Source organism: Guyanagaster necrorhizus (assembly GCF_019112545.1).
Source record: "Guyanagaster necrorhizus MCA 3950 unplaced genomic scaffold BT62scaffold_1, whole genome shotgun sequence".
Classification (NCBI taxonomy): domain Eukaryota; kingdom Fungi; phylum Basidiomycota; class Agaricomycetes; order Agaricales; family Physalacriaceae; genus Guyanagaster; species Guyanagaster necrorhizus.
Window position 1 is genome coordinate 1,351,859 of NW_025064880.1, and position 24,927 is coordinate 1,376,785.

A 24,927-nucleotide genomic window follows, 5' to 3' on the forward strand; every position below is an offset into this window, starting at 1 on the left:
GCCTCGAGGCATTTACATGAGTTAGAAATGCGTCGTGGCGCGCTTGGGTCCGATGTTCCAACAGATGGAGATCGTAGATTTGTTTATTTTGGATTATACCCACTGGAAATTTGCTCTTACAATTATTTTCCGGCGGTATTCGGCGTAGACTTTGAATGCCGGAACTTCCTCGACTTCCGTTTCCAACGACACTCTGCAATCAGACAAGAGTCAAGAAACACTGTTTTATTATTCCTATGCGATTAACGTATAGAGAACTAAGATAAAGGGAAATGTCCGACAAGAAGCGTACTCGACTTCAGGCTTTCGGACATCTGACATCTGAATCCGTTCCGTCTTCCTCCTCCACTGAGGTCGTAGACAAACCGGCCAAGAAGCGCAAGAAATCTACTAGTACCAAGCCCCGAGGCAGCAGACAACTGGATCTTTCTGAATGGCCCAATCATTTCAATATGGTGTGCCACTCACCGTCTGCGCGGGTGTCTGCTAATAGGTCCATCGTGACTTCAGCTATTCAAGGTACGCAGTGATGTTTGAAAGACGTTCTCAATGCATATGTGAGTGTCTAGGTGTTTAAGGTAAGACCGATAAGTGACTCGTAACTGAGTACCAAGCATTGACTGGCCTACTCCAGGCACTCAACACCGTCCTTGCATTTGTATCATCACGAAGGGAGCTTGCCACGTCTTTCCCTGTAATTCGTCAGTCTGTAGAGAACATCACGAAACAGTGAGGCTTTTTCTGTGGCTTCTGGTCTGTCCTGAACACAATTGCCTCAGGCCGCTGGAGCTCGCGCAAGTAGCAGAACTCAAGTATGCATTTTACTCGTTTGTGTTACAATCTCTTACCAGAGCGACAGAGCCCTGCTGCCTGAAATTATCACTTTTTCTTATGTACCTTCCCTTCCTGAGGATACAACTATGCTTCAAGGACCGTCTTCGCAGAGCGCCACAGATTCAGAAGGACATGTCCTGCGTCTGGAATTCGTGGACAATTGGAATGGGGCGTCAAAGAATAGCCAAGGGTAATGTCCTGTCACTTTAACGTCTTCACGGTACATTAATCCCATGGAAGGCTTTTGATCCCATCTGCGCGTTCCGCCGCTTTGACTAAAAAGTTGATAGATAGGCGCAATAATAGATTTATTCAAGCCGTCGAAGAGTGGGTCATCATTTTGATCCTATCATAGTACTATGTAACGGTTCACCCAGGCTTCTGCAGGCAGTTTCACCCGAAGAAGATGCCGTCGCTCTTGTTCAAACAGCGGCCAAGGCATGCGTTCCGGCCAAGCCTCAACTTCAGACTGCAGGGACCGACGATCTTGAGCCTTATTTCTCTGTGCCTGAACCAAAGGACCGCCCTTCAGTCCAAGAAGTCCTCGCCAACATCGTGTCGCAGCATTGGTATAAGGACCAAATTGTGACGAGGAGAACTTTCCAAGCCAAAGACGGACACACAGGTTCTTATTCGGCCTCTTAGATATTATTGAGTCGCTTACCGACCTGCAGATCTGGAATTGGATGTGCCGTTATCCTCCACGATTCAAGTCGCTTTGAAAGATTCACGAAACATCACCAATCTCTACTCTCACCAAGTTACGGCTATCAATGCCATTGGCAAGGGAAGAAATGCCATTGTGTCTACCAGTACCGCTTCAGGTAAAAGCGTTATTTATCAAGTCCCGTTGTTACGATTTCTGGAAGAAAATCCCGATGCCACGGCTATATTCGTCTATCCGACCAAGGTATGTAGATACACAATGCTTGAATCTGCTATTCAGTTCTTTGTAGGCATTGGCTCAGGACCAAAGAGGGGCTCTGGAGCAGCTGCTATGCACATGCCCTGGCCTTCAGCATATCAAGGTAAACTTCGCATTAATTTAATAGCTATGTTTTTGTACATAAAATCTCATGATGGTTCTTATCAGGTTTCAACATATGATGGGGATACTCCTCAGGATAAGCGTAAAGGCAAGTTGATGCGATTACTTTTCGTCCAGTCTTGAATAAGCGACTTGCAGGCATTCGGGAGTCCGCGTCTGTGATATTAACGAACTTTGTAATTGGCATTTTATTGAATATCTGAAAGGCTCTCTAATGTCACATGGTATAGGACACGATCCATGCGTCCATCCTGCCCCAGGAAGATTCCTGGCGAACATTTTTTAAAAACATTAAGGTTCGTACAAGACGTAAATAACAGGCCTCTCTTTGATGCAATCAACTGGTAGCTTTTTGTTATGGATGAGCTACACTATTACACCGGCCTATTTGGCACGTAAGCATCCCTATAGTTTTCTCCGAGATACCTTCAGATTTGAGGTCTGGATCGTTTTGCAGGCATGTCGCATATATCATGAGACGCTTTCGCCGTATATGTGCAGCAGTAGGAAGTAGGTTCATATTCGTCCGATCTTGATCAGCTCTGATGTATAAGGTCAAAGATCGAAGAATTCACTTCGTTTCGTGTAGCGCCACAATATCAAACCCAGGAAGTCATATGGAGCGTATATTTGGCCTCGACAGCAGTGGTGTTGAAGTTGTTACAGAGGATGGCGCCCCAACGGGCGAAAAGAGTTTCGTAGTCTGGCAACCGTCAAATATCGATCTTGTCGCCCCCGGTTTCGGAAGAGACAGCTCTTTATCGGAGGCCGTTAGACTCATGATCCATTTGATGAAGCATGGCGTTCGCGTAATTTTGTTCTGCAAGGTGAGCTTAGCTAGGACTTCACTTCACCTTTCTGGTCTTGATCCGCGACATCAGTTCAGGAAGGCGTGCGAAATGGTAGAGCAAACAAACAAAAAAATGCAGAGTTTGGGCTGATGTCGTTCCCAGGCTATGAAAGCTCTTCGTGTCATGTTAGGAATGAGCCGACGTGGTGACATCCTGCAAAGAGTGAAGTCTTACAGAGGTGGTGAGTGCCTCTTTCTTTACGTTGGCTTCTTTCTATTTATGCTAATGGTCTCCCAGGATACTCACCAGAAGTGCTATTATCCTATTCCCCGTCCTTTTGAATGCTAACCCTGCCGTCTTAGGATCGGCGTGACATAGAGCGTGACGCATTCAGCGGACAACTACTCGGAATTGTGGCCACAAATGCATTAGAGCTTGGTGTTGACATTGGGGCTCTTGACGCTGTAATTATGCTAGGCTTTCCGCTGAACATATCAAGCCTCGTAAGTATACTCTTATTTCTTTAGGGAGTTTATCGACACTTCACAGAGGCAACAAACTGGAAGAGCGGGTCGGAGGTCCCGTGATTCTCTAGCGATCCTTGTAGCCGAAGCCCTACCAGTAGATCAGTACTATGTCAACCACCCGGAAGATCTATTCGATAAGAGTCCCGATGATTTGGTCATCGACTTGGATAGCAAACTGACCTTGGAAGGTGCGTAATCAGTTTGGACAGCTGGATTGAAATTTAAAGCATTTTTGGTCACAGCTCACTTGCAATGTGCTGCAAACGAAATGCCAATATCGTTGAAAGATCAGGTTTATTTTGGCCCTTTAATGATCGAAGTTTGCAAGACACGACTCGTTGCGGACGATGAGGGCTGGTGAAGCTCCAAATAGTCTCTTCCTGATGTTCCTCGTTCTCATGACGAGTAGGTATCACACTCACCACAAATTCCGTCCTTATCCATCCAAGTACATCACTCTTCGTAAGTCGTGGTCATAACGCTGAGTCTATCACGCGTATAACTTTTCTGCGCCATTGTTAGGTGGGGTTGAAGAAGACAAGTACCTAATCATCGATGTCACACAAGGAAGGCACACTATCCTCGAAGAGATGGAAATGTCTCGCGTTCTTTTTGAAATTTATGATGGTGCTGTTGTGAGTTCTATCCTTTCTATTTTTGGAACCGTCATTGACACTTTCTTCCAAGTTTATACATCAGGGAAGAACTTACATTGTCAGCGCGATGTTTTTTGTCGTAGGATTCTCCACTTGACAACTCATCAGGTCAAGGAACTCCGCCACAGTGCAAAAACTGCTACACTGATTCAAAAAGACGTCGACTACATAACATCACCTAGGTATCATCCCCCCACAATTTGATGATTTTTTTTCTGACAATGCTCATCAGGGACTATACGTGAGTGATATGGTTCTAACAATACAAGCGTTGTGTCTAAGTTACGAAGCGACGTGAACGCGGTGCAGACGCTTCGCATTCGTGAGATCAAAGGTTCTCCGGAGCTTGCATATTACGGAAACGTTGAGGTCAAGGTCAAGGTCTTTGGTAAGGATACCATCTTCATCTCTAACAATCCAACCCGGCTTATGTTTCTGAAACGCCCAGGATATTTTGTACTCAAGTTCTTTTGAATCCATTTCTTTCTACTATAAAAATCTAAAATATTCTTTCCTAGGGACAGCAAGATAAAAGACGTCGTCGACCTTGACAATGATCCTTGGGAGCAAGAGACTATGGGAATGTGGCTCGATGTACCAAAGCAGATACCGGGCTGGCTCAGCAACAAAGGGATCAAACCTGCAGCAGCTATTCATGCAGCGGAACACGCGTTTCTCAACAGGTTTGCGTTAGCTCAAGATGTCAAGACTGAATGCAAAGCCGAGGAGAAGGAGATAATGATCAAGAAGGAATCCCAGCGCAAGCGACCTGCTCGGTAGGTTACACTCTTAGTCACGTCATGGCCTGCAGTCTATGCTTTTCCCGTTAGGATCATATTCTGTGATCATGTCGGACAAGGAATGGGCAGTGGTATGACGGCAAAAGCTTTCGACAACGGTATGGTTCAATTAGAGTTAGGGTCCTTCAAACTGACGTGAGCCCGCAGTTTATGACATACTGCGTAAAGCCTATGAGGCGATCGTCAGTTGCGACTGCGACGATCTCAAGGGATGTACTAAATGTAAGCAATCTGATTTTGGTATCTAAGCAACCTCAGCAGTGGTCTCCAGGTGTACAAAGTCCCTCATGCACAGAAGGCAACAAGGTCTGTTCAAAGTCCGGCGCACTCGTCATTCTGAAGGCCTTGCTTGGCTACGAAGTGGATCCTGCCAGTATACCAGACGAACACGACACATTTGAAGGAGGAACAGACACCATAGTTTCTGCATCTCACGTTCGTAAATTGGGAGATATCAAGATAGAAAGAAACCTAAAATAATCCTGTATAAATAAATTACATAACAGCATGCTACCTCATTACGACTATGTTAATGGATCAAAATCACCCCAATCAATGTTCGACTTGGAGTCTGAGGTACTCCAGGATGGTTGGGCGGGTTTGGAAGGTGCAAGTATGTTGCCCATGGTCATTGTAGGGTTTAGTGGAGTCAACATCGCTGGGGTTTGTGTAGGGAACAGTGATGGTGGCGGTGAAGATGCGGGAAGAATGGGATTCTGTAATGCGCTCATCGTAGGAGCTGGAGTAGAGAATTGTATGTTATAATTAGGTTTCTGTGGTTGTGCTGGTGGTGGGAAGCCACCGGTGTTCGTGGGCCGCATAGGAGACATGGTGGATGTGGAAAGCGAGATGTTGTAATTTGGCTTTTGAGGTTGGGGCGATGGCGGAAAACCGCCCGTGTTCGTGGGCCGCAGAGGATTCGAAAAGGATCGGTTAGACGGCGGTGAAGGGAAGGAGGCGGAACTGAAAGAAGCCGCCGGAATTGATTTTGCACCCAGCCGACTTCCTTGTATGGTCCTAGGTGAAGAAGGTGAAGCAGGTAAGGTAGCTTGCGGAGGAGGCGCCGCTGGCGATAGGGCAGGACTATGTGTTCCAGACGTCTAAATAAAGTTGGGGACGTTAACATCAAAACGAGAAGGGAGAGAACTAGGCAATACTGACTTCGTCACTGAAAATGCTACCCCAAACATCATCGTCCCAAGAGGCATTGCTGCTCTGTTTCTTTGTGCTTGTGCTTGTGCCAGTGGGAGCAGCTGCGCCTGCTCCTCCAACGAGGCTTTCAAAGTCGACAGCACCAGCAAAACTATGAGGGTTGGTACCATTTCCGTTGACGGCTACACCTGATCTATCCTCCAGTCTCTGTGAATCACGAAGGAACTGATTATGCTCCTTCTCCACTCGATCACCTAATCTCTTGATGACATCCATGAAACGTTGAAACTGCTCGACGTTCAGGACTATCATCCACATTTAGTAGAATTTAGGGCCATAGAACATACAAAGCGACTTACGTGGACCCATGGACATTGCCCAGAGCTGGGGAAGCACCAGAGTGGCAACAGCTTCTCTATCCACTTTGAAGCCCATTGCTTCTTGAACCGCCAAGGTTGCTGTCTACTAATGGTATGAATTTTCAATCCGTACGAGTCTGACAATAATTTACCATCACAGCCGGCTCTTTGGTGCGAATTTTTGATAATAAGGGAACGAGTTTCTGGGTCAGGCTTGTCTAGATGTGTGTCGCGCTCAGCGGTAGTGTGACAAGCGACGGAGAGAAACCGCTAACCTGATCTAACGTCTTCACCATCGCCAAGAAAGTCTCCAAAGTAGCAACTTTTACAGTGAGTATCCTCGTCTTACTGAAGACAAGCTATAAAGATAGGCGTCTGTCAGAGAGATACCTTGTGAAAGCAATAGACGTGGTCCTACGGCAACTCTTGGAAACATTACGCCTTGTACCTCGGCGTAGTCAATGGTGTCACACAAATCCGGGATTATCTTTAAAGCACGCTCTTGGACCTCATCATAGGGCCTAGTCAGACCTTCTGATGGCCTTGTGAGATATAAAAGAGCTCACGATAGCATGCTCTGATTCTAGAGCATTATAAACCAATGGCAGAACCTCTGAGCAATGGTCAGCACTACGTACAAACGACTTTTTCAGTACTATGAACGTACCTCCTCGAAAGACAGACTTGTCAGTTTTGCCTTGCAGCATGGAAAGATTGTCCAGTAAAGTAAGCATGTTCTGCGGAGGCTCCTTGACGGCGAACAAAGGCTTGAGACTCGGTAGGACCATGGAGGCAAACTGAGGAGCTGAGAGCGCAGTTGCTATGGCAAACACATTCGGAAGGATATACGGCAGTAGATGCGTGTCTTTCATCTGCAGTGGAATTAGCAGGGGCGAAGTGCCGGAAAGGACAAAGAATGCACCTCTTCAAGAAGAGAAGGCAGCATCTTTCTCGTCCGGAGACCTTCTGAGAACTTGTCCAAAACACCTGTCAGACCCTTCATGAAGCCGACTTTCTCCTCCCTGGTCTTCGCTGTAAAATTAGATCGATCCAAAAAGTTTAATGTTGATATGGGTAGAGAGGAGAAAAACGGATGAGAAGGAAGCGTTGTCGGGGTCGGTCTGTTATTTGAGTGACGCGTTATTAGGGAACGAAGAAGACCTTGAATGATCATGAGAAAACAGGAAGGTAAAGGTTGCGAAAACAGCTGACCTTTCAAGTCATCATCGAGTCTCTCCATGCCTGGAAGAGCTCGTCCAGCATTCTCTCTTAACCCTGCTAGACTACCATGAGTTTGAAATGGCGTCTGTCCCTTGCAATGCACCGCGTAGAGCACAACGCCGAGAGAAAACATGTCGGACGCAGTTATCAGGACTTCATCCAAGGCATACTCCGGGGCTGTATCGACCCTGGTTTAATTCGTCAGCGAATAGACAAGGCGCACAGCTCACCCATATAATCAAAGGAACGCTGTATGTACGACGGTACACGTCCATCGAAGGTCGGAAACTCCCACCGCGTCGGAGAACCGTTGAGTTGAAGGAGCGGAATAGTGAGGCCCAAACCGGATATCTTCCAATCACCCTTCAAGGATGTCAGTGTCTTGAACGTAGACCGTATTAGACACGTACTGCACTATTGATGATAATGCTTTCTGGACATATGTTTGAGTGTATTAGCTGTGCCGACGTATGAAGGAAGGAGAGGCCTTTGCAGATCTGCAAGATGCCCTTTTGAATCTGGAAACGAAGGGTCAGGAAAGCTGGCATCGCGAACCAGAACGAGTCGCACCTCAACCTCGTCAAGCTCCACCCACGGTCTGAATCGCGAGCTACCAGGAATCGACATATCCAGCGACGAGAGAATGGGTTCTGTCGCAAATATGAGCTCGCTTCGTGTTTCTTCGAGCGGTTCGACCATTTCTTGACACGTTCGCAGTCAGCTCTTTCAGTAGACAAAATTATATCTGGCTAACCGAGGATGGATGGATGCCGCAAGCGACCAAGTGCTGATGCCTGTAATTTTTATTCGCAGTTGTGGCATGAACACGAAGGAGTGAACGCACCTCTCCTTTTAGCACCTCCAGTATCCTCTCCTTTGACAGTGGACCCAACCTCTCCGTCTCAGGCCCGCGTTTATCGAAACTCCATACTGCTACCCGTTTGTTAGTAACTTTGTGGTAGGCACCTTGCACCTTCCATAGGCCGATATGCAGCGAGACAGACAAAGTTTGAGGTGAATTCGAGGTGGAAGCTGGACCAGGTGTGGACGATCTGCTTCCTGTTGCTGAGGGGTCTCCAAAGTTATACGATTGAGAAATTGCGGTGCGAGCAAAGAAAGAAGTGGCCGCCGCGAGCATGGTGTTCAAAAGGAAAGAACGTCAAGATGTGCTGTGTACAATTTGGTCGTCTATACGTCCGACTCTCGCAAATAATTAGAGTCGAGCATGTTTCATTAGACAGATTATAAGTGAGGAATATCGATGATACAAATGATACGGACATGCCAGTAATACAAGATAATAATGATGTCTACAACACGAACAAATGCACCTATGCCATTTCGTCCAACTCTGCATCATCCTGCCCAACCTCTTCCACGAAATCACTGACCACATCTTGCAGTTCCCTCACAAGATTATCTCTGTCCCATGCAGAACGATGGCGCCAAATACATCCCAGACACATAGCACGCAACTGTTCGAGCTGCTCCACAGTAAGCGAAGACGTATTCCCGCGCAGACTACCTTGTAATTGTGATATGAGGCCTTCATCGACATGGAATTCGGGTAGCGGAGTAGGTGTTCTTTCGATAAGGATTGGTGAGGGCTCTTTCTCAGGTACAGGAGAGATGCTTTTAGGTGCTGGTGAAGGATCCTTCATTGCTGGGTTGACCTCGGGTGCAAAAGGGTTCTCGGGGTCGTGAATAGGAGCGGGAGGAATAGCTGAAGGCCTGGCGACAGGAGGAGTAGGTTCCCACTGTCCCATAATACTAGTACCAACGGGAGCAGGGTTAAGGATCGAGTTAAAGTTTGACGGTCGAGTAGTTACAGGATCGGCCGCCATGGCTTCAGGTTGCATATTCGTATATGCAGAGGCGTGGGAATATGAGGGCATATTCGAGTAAGAGGGCATCGAATGCTCGTTCCTGTATGAGGGCATTGGATGTTGATTCATATACGGTGGCACCGACTGCTCAGTCCCATATAGTGGCATCGGCTGCCCATTCGGATACGAAGACATTGATGGTGTTGGCTGGTATGAGGACATCGAACGCTCAGGCATATATAGAGGCAAGGCATGATGCATTGAAGGTCCAGGAACCGGGAACGGGGCGGGCTGAGGGTAAAGAGAAGGAGCACCCTGCTCATTGAAAGATGGTTGACCATTCGGTAATTGAGGGTATAGAGGCTGCATCGCTGGAATAGGTTGCATCGATTGATCGAATGAGGGTACTTCGAATCGCACTCGAGGTGGAGAAACAAGATTTAGAGGATCGCTATCATCCGGATCGCCGTCCGCGTCCGCGTCCCCGTCGGCGTCACCATCAAGCAACTTTGTTCGCTTAGCATCGCGACCCTCTCCGTTCTCTTCTTCTGATCCATTCGAGTCGAGCACTTGTCCATCCGCCCTCTGCCGCTTCAAGCTGCGTTCCAACCTCACAGGATCGGTAAGCGCAAGCTCTGGCTGCTGGCCGTTGTTTCGGGCACTTCTACGTGCAGTGACGACAGCAGCCTCTGTCGCTTTGCCCTTCTCCTTCTGCTTGTTCTTCTTATACTCTTCGCGGCGCTTTCTCTCCCTTGGCGCCATCCGCTCACACTCAGCACGAATGTGAGGATCAAATTCCTGGAATATGACCTCTGCTGCGGTGAACAGCGCTTGAGCCTTTAATAAGCGCTCATGATCGTCCTTGGTAAAACAACAGACTGAGGCATTATGGACAATTTTCCCAATGTCGTCTAGGAAGTCTTGAGGAGTGAGATACCGATCATTGTAAATTTCGATGTGCATCCTATCAAGGTCTATGTCGTACAATTGAGGTCGTGGGGCAACCTGCTCAGGGACAGGCGGTCCTGGAACAATGCCATTGACATGTCCATTCACAAGAGGCCGCGGTGCTTGCTCTTCTAGAGCAATTTCAATGACACCATTTGGTTCCGCCTGGCCTTCAACTGTCGCTGGGACGGCTTGAGCAACCGCCGGCTCTAGGAATGCATTGTTAAACATTTCGAATGGATACTCATCCTTTGCAAATATGGATAAGCATACTACCTCCCAAAAGAAATGGAAGTTACTTACGGTAGCTCGTTTAGTAAATCGCTTAAATTTCCGCTTCAAGTCAGCCAGGATAGGTCCGAGCCGGCCCTTCAATGAGGTTATGACACGATGATCACTCTCGATCTGCATCGCGATTTCAGCAGCGGTCAGTTGACGAGGTTCTGGCGGTGGCGCTATCGGCAGCTCCTCAAGGATACGCTTTTTCCTTTTGATGCCGTCCGCAAACATGTTGGGAGGCCTCCGGATGTCCTTGATGAGACCGTCGAAAAATTGTTCTCGATGCAGGGCAGTGGGGACAAGCAACTCGACTCGATTATCTTTAGTGGGGCCGAACCACGACTTGACGTCACGGGGTAGGTCCATGAACCTACCGTCAACGATGGCTAACAGAAGAACGGGGTCTGTAGGTGCCAGGGTATCAAGCATGGCGCGGACGGTGGATCGAGACGTTTCGGACACAGCTGCACACCAGCCCACAAGAGAGGGTATATAAATGACGGAGGGCTGGTGTCGTTTCGCCTCCACGAATAATTGAACGATGGCGGCTTCGACGGTCTGTTCATGATCAGTTGATGAAAGTAAGAGTTTCATGACTACTCACTCTTGTGGAGTCGCCCATCAGGGTACCCAATTCAAGGCTTTGGACGTGATAGCCTTCCAAGTGGTGTAGAATGGCTGCGCCGATGTACCCTTGGCCCATTCCTGGCGGTCCATAAAGTAACATTCTGGGTCGATGTATTCGCAAAGTGGCCATGGCTAAAGCCGGGTCAAATCAAATAGGTGAGGGAGCAAAAAAGGGCTTACATTGTGACAGCAATTCACGCTCCAAAGCACCAGCTTCATCATCATCATCATATTCCGCTTCCTCCAAAGCGGAAAGCTTTTTTTCAACGGGAAGCACACGCTCAATTACGGCTTTGGCTTTTTCAAATGTCTCGGAGAGTAAAGGTTCAAATTGCGGCGGTAATGGTGTAGCAGAGGAAGATGACGAGCGGGCAGACGATGGAATCATCTCTGAAAATAAGTTTTATGACGTGCTATACGAAGCGGTAAGAAAAAGACACACTCTTGATTGAAATCATAAAGTCCCTCAAGCCAACTCCAATGGTTTCAGGCTTAAGTAAAAGCCGGTCATTAGACTTGTAAATCTGCGGATACTTGCGCTGTACAGCATTCAATGCGGCTTCCGTACATAATGCCTGAGATTTCAGTCAGTCCCAAGGAATAGGTAAAAGACAGGAGCGAGAGTGCCCACCCTCAAGTCTGCACCACCATAGCCTTTGGTCATTTTAGCCAGACCTTTGATCTTCTCTGAACCGTCCTCTCCAGACCACCCTTCCCAGTCTTTCGTCATGATACTTAGAATCCTTTCTCGTGCATCAATCTTGGGCAACGGGAAGTAAAATTCTCTGTCAAACCGTCCAGGTCGTCTGAGAGCAGGATCGATGGCATCGGGTCGATTCGTTGCTCCAATAACAATTACCTGTCCTCGTCCATCCATACCATCCATGAGAGCTAACAACGTGGAAACTATTGAGGCATGTATCTGGTCCTGCTTCGACGACCGGACCGGCGCCAAACCATCTATCTCGTCGAAGAATATTATAGAAGGCTGACAAGCACGAGCTTCTTCGAATAATAGGCGAAGTTGCCGCTCAGCTTCACCGACCCATTTGGAAAGGGCATCAGCGCCCTTCCGCATGAAAAAAGCTGAAGGAAAGTATCAGACTAGGATCCGGATAAAGAGAGATCAAATCACATATTTGTTTGCCATTCGAACGACAGCTCGCAGCAAGAGCTCGAGCAAGAAGAGTCTTTCCTGTACCAGGGGGTCCATGAAATAGAACACCTCGAGGTGGAGTGACATTAAATCGTTGGAAGACTTCAGGATATAGTAGAGGCAAAAGAGTCATTTCCTTCAGGGAGTGAATATCTGGAGGAAATAAGCAACAAGAACGGAGTAGAGATGTGACTACTCACGATCATCCAGCCCACCGACTTCGTCAAAGGTTACATTCACATTGACACCCAAGGGGTCTGCATCCGCGAGAGCTGGGAACATGACGGTATGAGCACAAAAGTCCAACTTGCAGGTCCAAGAAAGAACGCACCAGCATCGGTGATTTTCCCTAAATTTGACGGCGTCCCAGCCGCCGCGAAATCGGGCGGTATTAGACCATTGCCGCCTGCAGCGACACCGCCGTCGAAGGCGCCCATACCAAAGCGCTTACGGGGAGTCCTCGTAGGCGCATCAGAGTCAGAATCGTCACCCGCACCACCCATACCCATCCACTTCGAAAGCTCTGCACCACTTGCACTCCAGCCCAATCCTTTTGGCTTCCGCCCTCCGCCATAACCGTTTCGTCCATGGCTTTTGGCCGGTTTCACAGCGGGTCTGGACATCTCCTCTAGCGGAGGCGGGATAGCGTAATTGATCCTTTGTCGCTGACGCAGAGCATATGGCTTTCCATCATCCCCTTCCTCCATATCTTGATCCCCTTCTGCATCCTCGGCATCATGGGTTTCTGGAGGCTCCAAATCTGACGATGTGCCAGGCGCGTCGTCAAGCGACCCGTCAGCAGACGCAGATGCACCAGAAGATGTATGAGCTTCGTAGTCGGCATCGTGATTATGATTGCGCAGAGCCCGTTTAGCTGCTCGCACCGAACGCATTTCAGCCTGGGTGGGCCGGCTGGGCTCTTTGCGGGACCGCAACCTAGTCTTAGGACCGGTCTTGTCCTTGTCGTCGTCCTCGACGACGAAATCACGGAGGTTGCGTATCTTCCGGCCAGTTCGACGTGGGCCATGTTCCTCTTCCTCATCGTCCCCATCATCGTCCCCAGCAGCTACGTCCCCGTCGTTGAAGAGTTGATCCGCAGAGGCAACGTCGCCGGCTATGACAGGGTCATCATCGCTCTCAGCATATGAATGCTTTGCAACCGTTCGACCACTACGCGTCTTTGTCAACTCAGGTTTAGACGGTTCTTCGACGTCGGCTGGTGGTCCCGACAGTTGGTCGTCGGATGATTTGTCGCTACCGCCATCATGGTATTCAGATCCTGAAGGAGCGCTTTCAGATCCGCGAGAATGTCTTGAAGACCTACGGAGTTGAACAACCATTGGAGGTATCTTTAAGGTAACTTTTTGCAGCAATGGCGGGGTATGCTGTGAAGAGGCGTGCTGATCCGCGGGTGAGGGTTGGGGCATAAACACGTCACTGGCGTAGCTTGCAAACTATGACTGTCGACGTATTAGAAGGAAGGATATGGAAACGACTAGGCAGCGCTGTGGGCGCCGTCGCGCACGACGATGAAGAAATTCAAGAGGAGTAGACCTTTGTCTTTATTTGGCAACGTCATTTGCTTTGTTTGTCCACTGATGTTGTAATCTGGCTGAACGTGTTCGGATGATCCTCCTCGAGGAAGGTCTGCCTGCCTCCACACCTCAGGACGCCTCATCTCGCTTTGACGCTGCATGAAGCAAACTGTTGGAAAGCGCATGGAAGACGACGACCGACTCCGGCCCCCTTTCCAGCCATTTTTCAGCAGAAAAAAGGGGTAAAAGCGAGAAAATGCTGCTGGATCGTGGGTCCAAAAGTTCCGAGATGGGCGTTTGAGACAAGAGCCTTGGAAATCGTTTTCAAGGCAGAGCTCAATTTCGACGATTGTGTCCGGTTACATCCGTGTGAAGTACAATGTCACTTGTGATGCGTGACAACATTGTGCCAACTTAACACCATTACTGAGGATGTGTTAACAGATCTCACCTATTGTGCACATTTCAACCACCCAACTATGTCACTCTATCCATCTGGAGCAGCTGCAGCAGTATAATATCCAGCTCGCCTTCAGAGACAAGGCTTCGCATTGCGGTTGAACGTTTGCGTGTACTGGAGGATCGCATCCAGACACTCAGAGGCCAAAAAAAGGCAAGGCGTGGCAGGGCGGCAGGCGTGCAAGAGACGCTCCTTGCAGCAATCGAGGCGCAGGAATCGAAAACGGAACAGCTACGTAGGTTTCTGGTGCTGCTATCAGAACTGAAGTACTACGAACGCATCCGAGCGGAGAAGACGGAGGCTTGGCAGGTTGATCTGCATGAGGATCTCGCTGAAGTTCTGGTCGACCTTGTCAAGCACGCTAGCGCCAGGCGAGGCTCATATTGGAACGAAATCATCTCCCAAGTCATTGTTCCTGTTCCTTATCCCGAATATCCTGACGCCATTCAAGAAACTTCTTGCTTCTCGTAAACAGAGAAAAGGATCGCAAATGTTTGCAGATTTCTGGCAAAATATCGCTCAGAAAGATAGTCGGAATACAGACGTAACTTGTCCTACGCCTTCCAAACGCCCTCAGGCCTTGCATCAGAGTGCGAGGCTCCCAGGTCGATGATTTCTTGAGGATCAAGAGGGGGGATTCTGTTGTAGCAGAACCCGGCAACTGCAGACTTTCGGTGTCTTTCTCTGAGGCTGTATCTTTATCCCCGCTTCGCACTATGCATCCATCTTCCTGCTATTCTCTTCGCTCGGACCTGTGCAAGTTCAGCGAAGACTGCTCATCATTCCTTCATTCTACGAAACCAGATCCGCCAGCTAAGACATCTGTTTTTGGAAGATCTCGGAAAGTATCTACCCGCGACTTGTCTACTACTCAGATACCCATACTACCTCCCACCCCTTCGCAATATACATTCGCTCTCCCTTCAAGCAGAAGCGACTACATGTCTATCAAACATGCCCTCCAATCTCTCGACCGAATTTGCTCTTCAATGGATGGCGGGGCTAGCTCTGAAACTTTGGCGATTGATTCACTGCCTTTCCATCCAACTCCTATAATCCACGCATCAGCTTTCTCAGGAATCATTAAGAGCAACTCCAGGGTGCGGCGCTGTTGAGATTTTCCCTGAAGGCTTCACTGCATCGCTTCCTCAATTCCGTGTGCTGGCAGTTCCTCCTACCACATCTCTTCCTGGTATGACTCTGATTGAAGCGCTCCTTTATACGCCTCCGAAAAAATCAAGGTTATCCATCTTGAAGAGGATCGCTCCAATTGGTCAGATGAGACTTTCCTTCAATCCAAAGCCAAAGGTATCTTCTCTACGGGGTCCAGTGGCCAAACCACCAGCTTTCAAGGAGGTCCCGACTCGCGGCAAAGAGAATCTTCCCATCGAGATGAAGCAGATAAACAGTAGAAAGTTGAAGCCTATTCGGAGTTTGGGATGCTTGGGGCCCAAAACTCAGAATTAAGTTTTGGTCCTCATATATAATGCCTGCGTATCTATGTATTACTTGTAACAATAATCAGAGCATTCAGCCAGGTCCAAGCGCAGCCATGCGTTAAGATTTGCCACCTTGATTTATATTATTATTACTGCCGCCGGTCTTCCGCAGCGTTTCACCTTGTTTCACGATTGACGTCGCGTCACTTGTCCGCAGCACGAAAGGAAGTATAACTTTGCTGCTGTTACACAGGACTGCGTAGCAAGAATTCTTTTGCTTTCTTCCTTGTCTTTCCTTTCAGATGATACTGGACGAGAAATGCATTCTTGCACCGCCTCCTCCTTATGTCCAGGCTACTGCAGGAGGCTGCCCGCTTCGTCGCCGGTCAGACTTGACACTCTCGTCCCTCCCATCCCATCTTTTACTTCAAGTTGTCTACTGTACATTCCCCCTTGAGGATGGCGAGCACGACAGCGACTCTAAAGCTGTCAGACAGCGGGAGAATCTGCACTGGTTGGAAAAGTCGTTGAGACTGGTGAATAGAGCGCTGTACATTGGTATGTATCACCATCTACACTGTTCCACAGTATCTAATGCCGACTGTCAGCTTGTATGCATATATTAAGGTCGACGTATCTCCCAGCATACGACCGTCTCGTACGACCGCCATATACCTCGGATCCATTCCCTACCTCTTCGGTTTCCGAGACCCAATCATCCACTTCCCCATTATTCACCCACCATCGAGAACTAGCGACTCTCGATCGCTTCATTTCTCTGCTGGCGCATGAAGACCGCCTCCTAGACGCGTCAGACCTTCATTTACCTCGTGAAGAGGCTTACAAGGATCTTTTCGACCTTGTGCAGCCAAAGAGCCGGCTGGAGGACTTGATAGCAGAACAAGGATGTAGTTGTGGTGTTGTGGTCTTTGACCGTCTGCGCTCGAAAGGCCATCGTTCAACTAACAGTGGCTTGTCGGTCGTGTCAGTCTCGTCGGCAATGACGTCGACGTCGACGCTCAGTTCTCCCCACGATTCGACTTCTTCAATCAAGAAACACTATGATAACGAGCTCACTTCTTCGTCGCCGATGCTGTCCATGCAAACACCTCCTAAAGTAAAGCAGAAGAAGTCCTCATTTAACCTGTTCTCTTTCCGACGTTCCAAGAAATCCATCACCCCTCCTCCGCCTGTTCCCGCCCAGAAATACTCCATAGATCCCATTCCATTTTCCACCCTAACCGTCTCTTTCTCTCCAAAGAGCGTAGGCCTTGTGTATACCCCTCCTCCCCAGGCTCTGTATTCTGCTTTTACCACCTGTTCATCCTTTCCCTATGGAGGAAGCACGTATGGGTCCTTGAGTGTGAGCATGAACGCCAATGTTCTGCGAAAAAAGACGCTCGTCGAAATCAGCAGAGCCAGAGATGAGCCTCTCGAGGTCAGCGCTAACCGATTGGTGCAGTCCTTGAAAGCGTGGCTTGAAGAAAACTAGAGTATCTCCCACTTTTTGGATAGCCGAAATCTGTGCATCTCCCTTCGTGTCGTCGTAATATTCACAAAGACGTGTATTGACGGAGTTTTCCATTCTTACCGGTGCAGGGTCTTATATCCATATTCACTCATATCTAGAATATTTTTGTCTCCCGTATTTTCGCATATGTAGGATAGCAGCAGTACGTAACAAGGGGTGTGTAAAATATAACAGCGAGGCATAAAATGAAACAATATTTTCTACAGACGTACCTTGTCGTCGCGAGCAGCCGTCACGATCTCATGGTTCTTTCTCCAGACTGCCTCCATCCCTACGAGGCTCTGATAACTTATCGACATTGCCTTCCTCGTGGTTTAACATTTCTCTCGCGTATGGCGGAGCCCATCTTTCATCGGGGAATACGCCAGAGGAACTTTGTCTCCCCAAAAAACCCCTTGTGACCGGTATGTGGGCATACTCGGGGGGATAAATGGGAACTGGGAATCTGTCAAAGTATTGGGGTACTGTGGCCGAAATGGATGTTCTGAGAACTCACAGAGTAGAAGTAGCCCAGTAAACCGTCATGCTGATGGCCACTGAGATAATCCACCCGTTGTTGAACATTCTGATGACAATGATATTAACCTGTAGGTAACGTAAGGGTCATCTGCTGCGAAAAAAACACGGCAGATTGCACCAAGTTTTCGTTGTAGCTTCCAATTAGTCCCGGGAACGGAATAAAGGACCCGCATATCCAGGCAAGAATCCCTCGCCAGTTGATGCCAAAGAAACCATACCAATACGGTGCGGAAGGATCTGTGGTGTACAAGGAAGGAACGTGGAAGTTCTCCTTCCTCACAACAAAATAGTCGCACCACATGACGCCCATTAAAGAACCCATAAAGACGTTCTGTTTCCCATCAAGTTCATTTGTCTATCTGGGTAGGGTAAACGAAGAAGCGCTCACATAGCTCCCAAGGAATGTCAAGAATTGGGCTGCATTTGTCAGGAAGTTCCATGGAGTGATCGCCAAACCTAAAATCGCGCAAAGGACCTGCCCTCGTCTGATGTTGAACCAGCGAGGAAAGATACCAGTAATGTCAGCACCGAACGGAATGGAGTTGGCGCTAATCTGTGAATCATCTTGTTAGCAGATTAGAGATATATCTCACGAGCGTCTCTTACATTGGTAAGAGCGGTGCCTCCTACAAAAGTGATAGCGACAAGGAAGCACAGAGTGCGTGCACTAGCGTTCCAATTATGATCAAGGATTAAGTCGAGCTGAACAACATCTGGCTCAGGATAAATCTGGATCGTAAAATTTCCTACCTGATCCCACAGATTCCACGTAGACGAACCCTAGGGAAGTTTTCAGTGTGAAGAACACATGAAGAAAAAAACCCTTACACCATACAGTATTTGAATCGCGGATGTAGTACCAATGGATAGCTATCCGCGATATGTTATACGTCGAACAGTAATAACCATATGCTTCGTTACTCACGAAGAATATCAAAACTTTGACAAGGAAGGCAGCTATCACCTGGGGATAACTTGCATCGAAAGGGGCTCTCGCATATCGCGTGAGATCCGGTTGAGAAATGAGCATCTGCAGGAGTGTCACATGTCGTACATGTTTGCAATCTCAAGGATGAACACACCGGAGAAATACCGCTCATAACGACATTGATACCCTGCATCCAAGCCCATCCTATCCTGAGAGACAGAGATAATCGGTCTATAATCAATAGATGAGGAAACGTGACGCACTCGCTTTCGGAAACTTTGGTATCTGTCGCCAGAGTAGATTTCGACAGTCCGCCAGCGGTATAGCTAGGAGAGATGGTCAGTAGACTAAAAGCCGATGTACATGTGCTCACATTGCCCAGGTGCAGAGTCCGATAGCGCAAGGAGGTAAGACAAAGGCTTTGATTTCAAACGCCAACCTGATCGCGCGGGGATGAACAAACATTAAAGGGATCGTGATTATATAGTAAATCATAAAGGCGGCAAACACTTGAACGGTGATGTTAGCGGAATCTGGAAACAGGGACATCTTGGTTATCCACTTGTATCCGAAAATGCATCTGAAGCAGATGCTGAGTAGACAACCGGCATAATATGATTGGATCCCGTAATCTTCCAATGCGCGGAACGTCAATTGACAAAGTGAAGGATAACTAATAACTTACAGACGGCAGCAACGAGGGAACGAAGAGCCACGAAGAAATATCCAGCATAGACACCCATTGAAGATCGGATGTAGACCGGGTATCCTATGTGGAATACTGAACCGGGGTGGGAGGCAAAGATAATCGCCTACGTGATTTTATCAGAAAAAAGATGCAAGATGGTATGACAGTGCTTACAATGGAAGTAATAACAGAACCAATGATGGCTACACCCATTGCGTGCTCAAAACTCAGACCGAGTGATATGAGGGAGGACCCAGATGCCCATCTATAAAAAGACCTTGTAAAAGATCGAGGGTAATGTATTCATTTCTTACTGACCCATTCGCGTTAAAAGAGCTACCCCACCAGAGGGAGACATAATCGTACCATCTCCAGGTCCTCTGGAAATTGAGAGACTACTCAGCTCCGTAATATCGTCGTAGGCTATTGAAATCACCTCCGTCTTAGACGTAGGATCTAGATCTATATCCAAGTATGCGTTGAACTAATAATTAAGACACATAGAATGGAAAGCTAACCTTCATTACTCCACTGATGTCGTTCACGGAAAGCTTCAGAGCCAGGGGTTTCGACGAGGTGGATTATCTTCCTGGTGATGGTCATAGCAGTTCAGATAGCGGAACCTGGAAACGCGACGCAATGGCATGTAGCCGCGCGAAGCAAGATAAAAGGCACGAACTCGGAAGCGATATCAGGGTCACCCCGTGCCCGTTTCGAAGTTCGGAGAGGGTATTAACCGCTTTCTAAAGACAAATCAAGATGCCCGGATGATAATGATACTGACGTTCTGTATACTGATCCGTGTGGACGACCGACCGAGCCGAGGGCTCTTATCGTTCGAATTTCATTATTCTGGTCTCATGAATGAATGGGAAAATTTCAATTCCTGTTGAAGCCTATCAGTGGCGCAAAAGGAAAGCACAAGTAGCTATCTCACTCCAGAACATATTCTCGCCCGGAGGCGGACGTCTTTGTCTTTTCTCGCAAATGAAAGGCGAAACGATTTTGCAATCTGATATGCAACATTTTTTATTGTGACTGCAAGCAGCGCAGGCGACACCGGAAGACTGGGTGAGAGGCAAAAGGTGTCCTTCATCGAATACGCGCTCTCTAAATGGTAAGAGTTGCCATACTATCGTCAATGCTAACTGTAGAAAAGCAAGAACGCGTGCACGTGCGTGTGACCGTGTTGCAGCTGGCGGCGCTGACGGACCGGGGCTGCCTGTCATTTAGTCATAACTCCGAAACTGTTTCTCTTTCACCGTCACCACCCATCCTCTGTTCCATCATGAGCGGCAGGCTTGCTTCAGGTAGGATTCACCTCTTCTAGGTGCCCAGAGGCAGCCGTTCAGAATTCCATCTTTACAGAATATCCGTCCTGGAAGAAGCTTCAGCAGATCTACGACAGCGAGCACGCTAATCTTGTCCTCAAAGACCTCTTCGCTCAGGATCCCGCCCGTTTCTCCAAATTTTCTAAGGAATATGCATCTACATCCGGCCCAGATGTCACTTTCCTTCTCGATTACTCCAAGAACCTCGTCACGCAACCCATCATCGACACTCTCCTGACTCTGGGCCGCGAGGCCGAAGTAGAGACATACAGGGACAAGATGTTTGCTGGCGAGCATATCAACACGTCAGAGGACCGCGCTGTCCTCCACGTCGCTCTCCGCAACTTCAATGACTTCAAAATCCAGGAAAGTGGAGTCGATGAGGTGTCAGCAGTTTTGGAACATATCAAGGTCTTCTCCGAGGCCGTTCGCAGTGGTGAATGGAAGGGATACACAGGAAAGACAATCAACACCATTGTTAACATTGGTATCGGGGGATCCGACCTGGGCCCTGTCATGGTTACCGAAGCTTTGAAGGCGTACTCCAAACGCGATCTTACCGCCCACTTCGTATCCAATATTGATGGCACCCACATTGCGGAGACTTTGAAGGTCTGCGATCCTGAACGCACGTTGTTCATCATTGCCAGCAAGACTTTTACTACACAAGAAACCATCACAAATGCCGAGAGCGCCAAAGCGTGGTTCCTTGAGACCGCGAAAGATCAAGCTCATGTCGCTAAGCACTTCGTTGCTCTGAGCACCAATACCAAGGCCGTCACTGCTTTCGGTATCTCTCCTGACAACATGTTCCAGTTCTGGGACTGGGTTGGTGGTCGTTACAGCTTGTGGAGCGCCATCGGACTGTCAATCGCCTTGGTCATTGGTTACCATAACTTTGAATCACTTCTCAAGGGTGCACATGGGATGGACAAGCACTTCAAGGAGGCACCGTTGGAGAGCAACCTGCCGGTTCTGTTGGCGGTAATAGGTATCTGGTACAACGATTTCTATGGTAAGTGATGGATTTTCACGCGTTGGTCGATATTCATCATATGTGTATATAGGTTCGCAGACACACGCTTTGCTCCCATATGACCAATATCTTCACAAATTCGCTGACTACTTCCAGCAGGTACGTTAGATACCCGACGTCCTATCAGCGTGTGATCTCAGCGTGTGTGGTCACAGGGAGACATGGAGTCCAATGGCAAGTTCGTCACAAAAGGCGGTCAACGCGTCAATTATCAGACAGGAGTGCGTCCTTTTTGGCAAGCACAGACGCCTACTCACATCAAATTAGCCTATCATTTGGGGTGCAGCGGGCACCAACGGACAACACTCCTTCTATCAACTTGTCCACCAAGGCACGAAGCTGATTCCCGCTGACTTCATTGCCCCCGCTACTTCCCAAAACCCGATTCACCAGTCAAAGCACCATCGTATCCTCTTGTCGAACTTCTTTGCTCAACCTGAAGCTCTCGCTTTTGGTAAGACCGAGGCGCAGGTGAAGAAAGAATTAGATCCAGGGGCAAGCGAAGCTTTGATTAAGAGCAAGGTGTTTGAGGGAAATAGGCCCAGTAATAGTATCATGTTCCCGTTGTTGACGCCGGCCACCCTTGGTATGTCCCGTTTCCCGTTGGTCAATGTTTTTGTCTCATAGGAAATGATTGAACAGGCGCCCTGATTGCTCTGTATGAGCACAAGATCTTTGTGCAGGGTGTCATCTGGGGTATCAACTCTTTTGGTACGAGTAGTAACTACCTGGCAAGTGTGCTCATAATTGACCGTCGTCCCTGTAGATCAAATGGGTGTCGAACTTGGCAAAGTCCTTGCAAAGAACATCCTTGCCCAGCTCGGCAAACCTGACGACGTTAAGGGCCACGACAGCTCGGTGCGTATTGACGTGATCGCGCTGTTTTCTAAACACTGATATGAGTTTGGCAGACCACCGGCCTCATTCATTACTATCAGAAGTACAGGAAGGAATAAACTGACAAATGAGTCAAAGGGAACCGAAAGCATTTCTGAATTCATGAATTGTAATAACAAAGAAGTGTGTACTAACATAATAGACATTTTATCCGATAGAACTCCAATGCCCGACATCGTATGCGAAGGGGTATTATCATCGAGATACCGTCGTGGATATTCAATCTCCTTCTTCCAGCCATTCCCTAAGTGCAACGACCAAGTTCCTAGCACATACCTCAAGAGGCTCGTCCCTATTGTCCCTCACCACCTCAACAATGGTCTTTCGCCTCCCTCCGGGCCCTGTGGGTCCACTAACGCTCATGCTAAGCGCACCAAATTCACTCCCATTGAACGACGAAGCATTCATAGAAGACTGAGTGTACACCAATGCCACCCTTTTGGGCGTAAACGATACGGATAGATAGTCGGAGGGTAGGGGTTGAACAGTATGCCGCGGTTGCGGCGGTGGAGTCGGCGACACTTTCTTTGCTTTAGAGAAAGACGTCTTGAGAGCGGACTTTGAGAATATGTTGAAACCTGATTTGGATGGTGATGGTGGGACGGCAGGAGATGATCCGGAGCTCGACGGTGTAGGCGAGGATGATATCGTGGGACTAACCTGTTCTACTACAGTGTGGGTATTGGCACGGTCCGTAATACTCGGCCGTTGAACGGTAAGTCCTGCGACTTGTATGACCCCTGCTTGGACGCCTTCCTCTATTACCAGGTCTTCAAGGCGAGTCTTGGGTTGTACCATATCAAAGAGATCCTTGTATGCTTCTTCTCGCGGGAGATGAAGCGACGTAGAATCCAGCATGAGATCCTCGTGGGCGAGCAGTGCGATGAAAAGATCCAACGTAGAGAGCTCTCGGTGAGTAGAGAAGATGGAGGGCTTTGTCGTTGTTTCTGCTGAGGGCATACTCGAGCTTGGGAAGGGATCTGTGGTGTAGGGTGCTCGAATCAGTGAATTGTACGCGGGTAGATAGGTGGAACGGAGAATGTGCATGCACGCTATGGCACCATAAGCTGCTGTTACTAAAGAGCAGAGGCTTTCTTACCGACATATAGTGTCTTATTGACTAGTCTCAGCGAAGTTACGAGCCAGTAGAGGGTCATGCGCTGCCGCTCAATCTTTCCTTCGCCTTCAAATGTTCCATCGCGTTGAGGAAACGTGCAGTAGACGATTTGCAGTAACAGATGCGGAGGTAAACTCCCCAAAGCCGGCTGTTGTTTCGGTAAGGATTCGGAAGGGGTAAAGGGAGGGGGAGGAGAAAGATTAAGGTACGGAGGTGGAGGGGGATGCATACACTTTTCTTCGATAATCATTAGTTATAACGACGATGGAAGTTGCTGCGTATCTGGGATTTGATCCTAATAGTAACTATATTACTGAGACAAAAAAGCCTGTTAAGGGGCGTCCATACATATGACCTCATGGTACACACACAGCCTAGGTGTCCGGGCCGATTCCGAAGGTGTTCTGCCGGATTACATTCGCGTATTGAGCTCGCTAAATGTTCATTTTTACTTCGTCTTACATTTCCCCGCGTAATAGATTGACTTTGATCCTCTCGAGGATTATGAAACCTGTAACAAACAACGCGAATGGTGGCAATCCATGCGCAGTTGGTTTGCCGATCGAGGTTATTTTCTCTACCAACCCCAGTTTCACGAGGGAGAGCCCAGTCCGCCCTTAATTACCAGGAGTTTCCGTCACCTCACTGGCATTGCAACAGGATATAGAGGTGGGCAACACTCTACTGGACCATACGCGTAATGTTCACTGGAACAGGCACTATTCCACTGTGTATTTTCATCAGTCTCTACGCCTTGCAGGGGTGCTTATGCTTATATTGATTTCGACGTCTCCCTCACGTTTCCTCCTGATGCTCCACGGTCTGAATGCCGTCTTCCTTGCTGGAAGTCGTGGGATGGAACAAACAGTTGGGCTGTGGAAGATACTGCACAGGGAGAAAACGACTATGATCTTTTTGTGTTTGATGTCGCATTGCTTGGATTCCAATTGTGCCAGTCATTTCATTTTGGGTAGTTTATGGCTTGTTCTACGACGCGACTGATTCTTCTTCTCCGCACAGCACCTGTCACCCTGTGCTTCTTTTCTTGCGCCCTTACTTGACATAATGGTCACTCGTGATTACAAAAGACAATCCACCGCCACACAGGCCGTGAATTTCTTTGAAGAGATGTTCCCGTCACTCACCGAAGGACAGTTGCAAGCCTACCCTCCAATGATGCCTGATCCCAATCTAAGAGGCTTTCAGGCTGTTTTTCCTTTAA

The 24,927-nt window shown here is 48.3% G+C and overlaps 8 protein-coding genes across 8 annotated transcripts; 4 read left to right on the forward strand and 4 right to left on the reverse strand.

The window, feature by feature from the left end:
• The first annotated feature begins 160 nt into the window (after positions 1-160).
• Positions 161-4,997, forward strand: BT62DRAFT_925400 (P-loop containing nucleoside triphosphate hydrolase protein). Its single transcript, XM_043184801.1, has 31 exons — positions 161-455; positions 511-519; positions 570-578; positions 635-729; positions 780-812; positions 860-1,024; positions 1,075-1,161; positions 1,212-1,459; positions 1,509-1,744; positions 1,791-1,862; positions 1,928-1,970; positions 2,021-2,058; positions 2,113-2,178; positions 2,231-2,277; positions 2,340-2,392; positions 2,444-2,709; positions 2,764-2,784; positions 2,836-2,914; positions 2,971-2,984; positions 3,036-3,176; positions 3,223-3,388; positions 3,443-3,557; positions 3,610-3,662; positions 3,723-3,835; positions 3,888-3,914; positions 3,965-4,038; positions 4,089-4,097; positions 4,147-4,244; positions 4,305-4,320; positions 4,375-4,754; positions 4,804-4,997. The coding sequence occupies exons 1-30, from the start codon at positions 273-275 to the stop codon at positions 4,634-4,636; spliced, it is 2,838 nt and encodes a 945-aa protein (XP_043046361.1). The 5' UTR covers positions 161-272; the 3' UTR covers positions 4,637-4,754; positions 4,804-4,997.
• Positions 4,636-5,260, forward strand: BT62DRAFT_31906 (uncharacterized protein). Its single transcript, XM_043180489.1, has 2 exons — positions 4,636-4,754; positions 4,804-5,260. The coding sequence occupies exon 2, from the start codon at positions 4,807-4,809 to the stop codon at positions 5,134-5,136; it is 330 nt and encodes a 109-aa protein (XP_043046362.1). The 5' UTR covers positions 4,636-4,754; positions 4,804-4,806; the 3' UTR covers positions 5,137-5,260.
• On the reverse strand, positions 4,928-8,539 carry BT62DRAFT_958945 (other/SCY1 protein kinase). The gene is made up of 15 exons (XM_043188482.1): positions 8,233-8,539; positions 8,143-8,182; positions 7,959-8,089; positions 7,799-7,906; positions 7,619-7,751; positions 7,380-7,565; positions 7,090-7,328; positions 6,835-7,039; positions 6,734-6,780; positions 6,586-6,675; positions 6,443-6,526; positions 6,320-6,385; positions 6,168-6,270; positions 5,818-6,113; positions 4,928-5,756 (listed from the first exon to the last, which is right to left on the reverse strand). The coding sequence occupies exons 1-15, from the start codon at positions 8,524-8,526 to the stop codon at positions 5,181-5,183; spliced, it is 2,598 nt and encodes an 865-aa protein (XP_043046363.1). The 5' UTR covers positions 8,527-8,539; the 3' UTR covers positions 4,928-5,180.
• A 62-nt stretch (positions 8,540-8,601) lies between these two features.
• On the reverse strand, positions 8,602-14,059 carry BT62DRAFT_925402 (AAA-domain-containing protein). The gene is made up of 9 exons (XM_043184802.1): positions 12,556-14,059; positions 12,425-12,496; positions 12,204-12,377; positions 11,700-12,154; positions 11,511-11,643; positions 11,249-11,458; positions 11,046-11,200; positions 10,466-10,999; positions 8,602-10,411 (listed from the first exon to the last, which is right to left on the reverse strand). The coding sequence occupies exons 1-9, from the start codon at positions 13,649-13,651 to the stop codon at positions 8,720-8,722; spliced, it is 4,521 nt and encodes a 1,506-aa protein (XP_043046364.1). The 5' UTR covers positions 13,652-14,059; the 3' UTR covers positions 8,602-8,719.
• A 1,765-nt stretch (positions 14,060-15,824) lies between these two features.
• Positions 15,825-17,397, forward strand: BT62DRAFT_989897 (uncharacterized protein). The gene is made up of 2 exons (XM_043190183.1): positions 15,825-16,216; positions 16,267-17,397. The coding sequence occupies exons 1-2, from the start codon at positions 15,961-15,963 to the stop codon at positions 17,148-17,150; spliced, it is 1,140 nt and encodes a 379-aa protein (XP_043046365.1). The 5' UTR covers positions 15,825-15,960; the 3' UTR covers positions 17,151-17,397.
• On the reverse strand, positions 17,284-19,999 carry BT62DRAFT_925405 (uncharacterized protein). Its single transcript, XM_043184803.1, has 16 exons — positions 19,843-19,999; positions 19,761-19,786; positions 19,643-19,704; positions 19,499-19,589; positions 19,322-19,448; positions 19,010-19,268; positions 18,900-18,962; positions 18,791-18,845; positions 18,634-18,738; positions 18,537-18,578; positions 18,459-18,488; positions 18,315-18,410; positions 18,097-18,261; positions 17,827-18,039; positions 17,686-17,774; positions 17,284-17,634 (listed from the first exon to the last, which is right to left on the reverse strand). Exons 1-16 carry the CDS (start codon positions 19,925-19,927, stop codon positions 17,430-17,432), a joined length of 1,713 nt encoding a protein of 570 aa, XP_043046366.1. The 5' UTR covers positions 19,928-19,999; the 3' UTR covers positions 17,284-17,429.
• A 613-nt stretch (positions 20,000-20,612) lies between these two features.
• On the forward strand, positions 20,613-22,772 carry BT62DRAFT_989899 (glucose-6-phosphate isomerase; the record flags this gene model as incomplete). The annotated part of the gene is made up of 8 exons (XM_043190184.1): positions 20,613-20,634; positions 20,693-21,670; positions 21,723-21,790; positions 21,847-21,912; positions 21,959-22,277; positions 22,334-22,402; positions 22,458-22,549; positions 22,603-22,772. 8 exons carry the CDS (start codon positions 20,613-20,615, stop codon positions 22,645-22,647), a joined length of 1,659 nt encoding a protein of 552 aa, XP_043046367.1. The 3' UTR covers positions 22,648-22,772.
• BT62DRAFT_1070583 (uncharacterized protein) lies at positions 22,651-23,997 on the reverse strand. The gene is made up of 2 exons (XM_043178678.1): positions 23,688-23,997; positions 22,651-23,640 (listed from the first exon to the last, which is right to left on the reverse strand). Exons 1-2 carry the CDS (start codon positions 23,953-23,955, stop codon positions 22,808-22,810), a joined length of 1,101 nt encoding a protein of 366 aa, XP_043046368.1. The 5' UTR covers positions 23,956-23,997; the 3' UTR covers positions 22,651-22,807.
• Between the last annotated feature and the right edge of the window lie 930 nt (positions 23,998-24,927).

Excerpts from the sequence above, each read along its gene's own strand:
- BT62DRAFT_31906 (XM_043180489.1), top strand. The coding sequence starts at position 4,807 with ATGACATACTGCGTAAAGCCTATGAGGCGATCGTCAGTTGCGACTGCG.
- BT62DRAFT_925405 (XM_043184803.1), bottom strand. The coding sequence starts at position 19,927 with ATGACCATCACCAGGAAGATAATCCACCTCGTCGAAACCCCTGGCTCT. Across the intron at positions 18,963-19,009 it reads GGACTCTGCACCTGGGCAAT|CTATACCGCTGGCGGACTGT; the intron begins GTGAGCACATGT and ends CATCTCTCCTAG. Across the intron at positions 18,579-18,633 it reads TCAAAGTTTTGATATTCTTC|CTATCCATTGGTACTACATC; the intron begins GTGAGTAACGAA and ends TATCGCGGATAG.
- BT62DRAFT_925402 (XM_043184802.1), bottom strand. The coding sequence starts at position 13,651 with ATGCCCCAACCCTCACCCGCGGATCAGCACGCCTCTTCACAGCATACC. Across the intron at positions 12,378-12,424 it reads AGTCGGTGGGCTGGATGATC|ATATTCACTCCCTGAAGGAA; the intron begins GTGAGTAGTCAC and ends TATTTCCTCCAG. Across the intron at positions 11,000-11,045 it reads TGATGGGCGACTCCACAAGA|ACCGTCGAAGCCGCCATCGT; the intron begins GTGAGTAGTCAT and ends GATCATGAACAG.
- BT62DRAFT_989897 (XM_043190183.1), top strand. The coding sequence starts at position 15,961 with ATGATACTGGACGAGAAATGCATTCTTGCACCGCCTCCTCCTTATGTC. Across the intron at positions 16,217-16,266 it reads GAATAGAGCGCTGTACATTG|CTTGTATGCATATATTAAGG; the intron begins GTATGTATCACC and ends GCCGACTGTCAG.
- BT62DRAFT_1070583 (XM_043178678.1), bottom strand. The coding sequence starts at position 23,955 with ATGATTATCGAAGAAAAGTGTATGCATCCCCCTCCACCTCCGTACCTT. Across the intron at positions 23,641-23,687 it reads CAATAAGACACTATATGTCG|CGTGCATGCACATTCTCCGT; the intron begins GTAAGAAAGCCT and ends ATGGTGCCATAG.
- BT62DRAFT_958945 (XM_043188482.1), bottom strand. The coding sequence starts at position 8,526 with ATGCTCGCGGCGGCCACTTCTTTCTTTGCTCGCACCGCAATTTCTCAA. Across the intron at positions 7,752-7,798 it reads GCATTATCATCAATAGTGCA|GGTGATTGGAAGATATCCGG; the intron begins GTACGTGTCTAA and ends ACATCCTTGAAG. Across the intron at positions 6,527-6,585 it reads TAATGTTTCCAAGAGTTGCC|CTTGTCTTCAGTAAGACGAG; the intron begins GTAGGACCACGT and ends CTATCTTTATAG.
- BT62DRAFT_925400 (XM_043184801.1), top strand. The coding sequence starts at position 273 with ATGTCCGACAAGAAGCGTACTCGACTTCAGGCTTTCGGACATCTGACA. Across the intron at positions 3,177-3,222 it reads CGCTGAACATATCAAGCCTC|AGGCAACAAACTGGAAGAGC; the intron begins GTAAGTATACTC and ends GACACTTCACAG. Across the intron at positions 3,663-3,722 it reads ATCCAAGTACATCACTCTTC|GTGGGGTTGAAGAAGACAAG; the intron begins GTAAGTCGTGGT and ends CGCCATTGTTAG.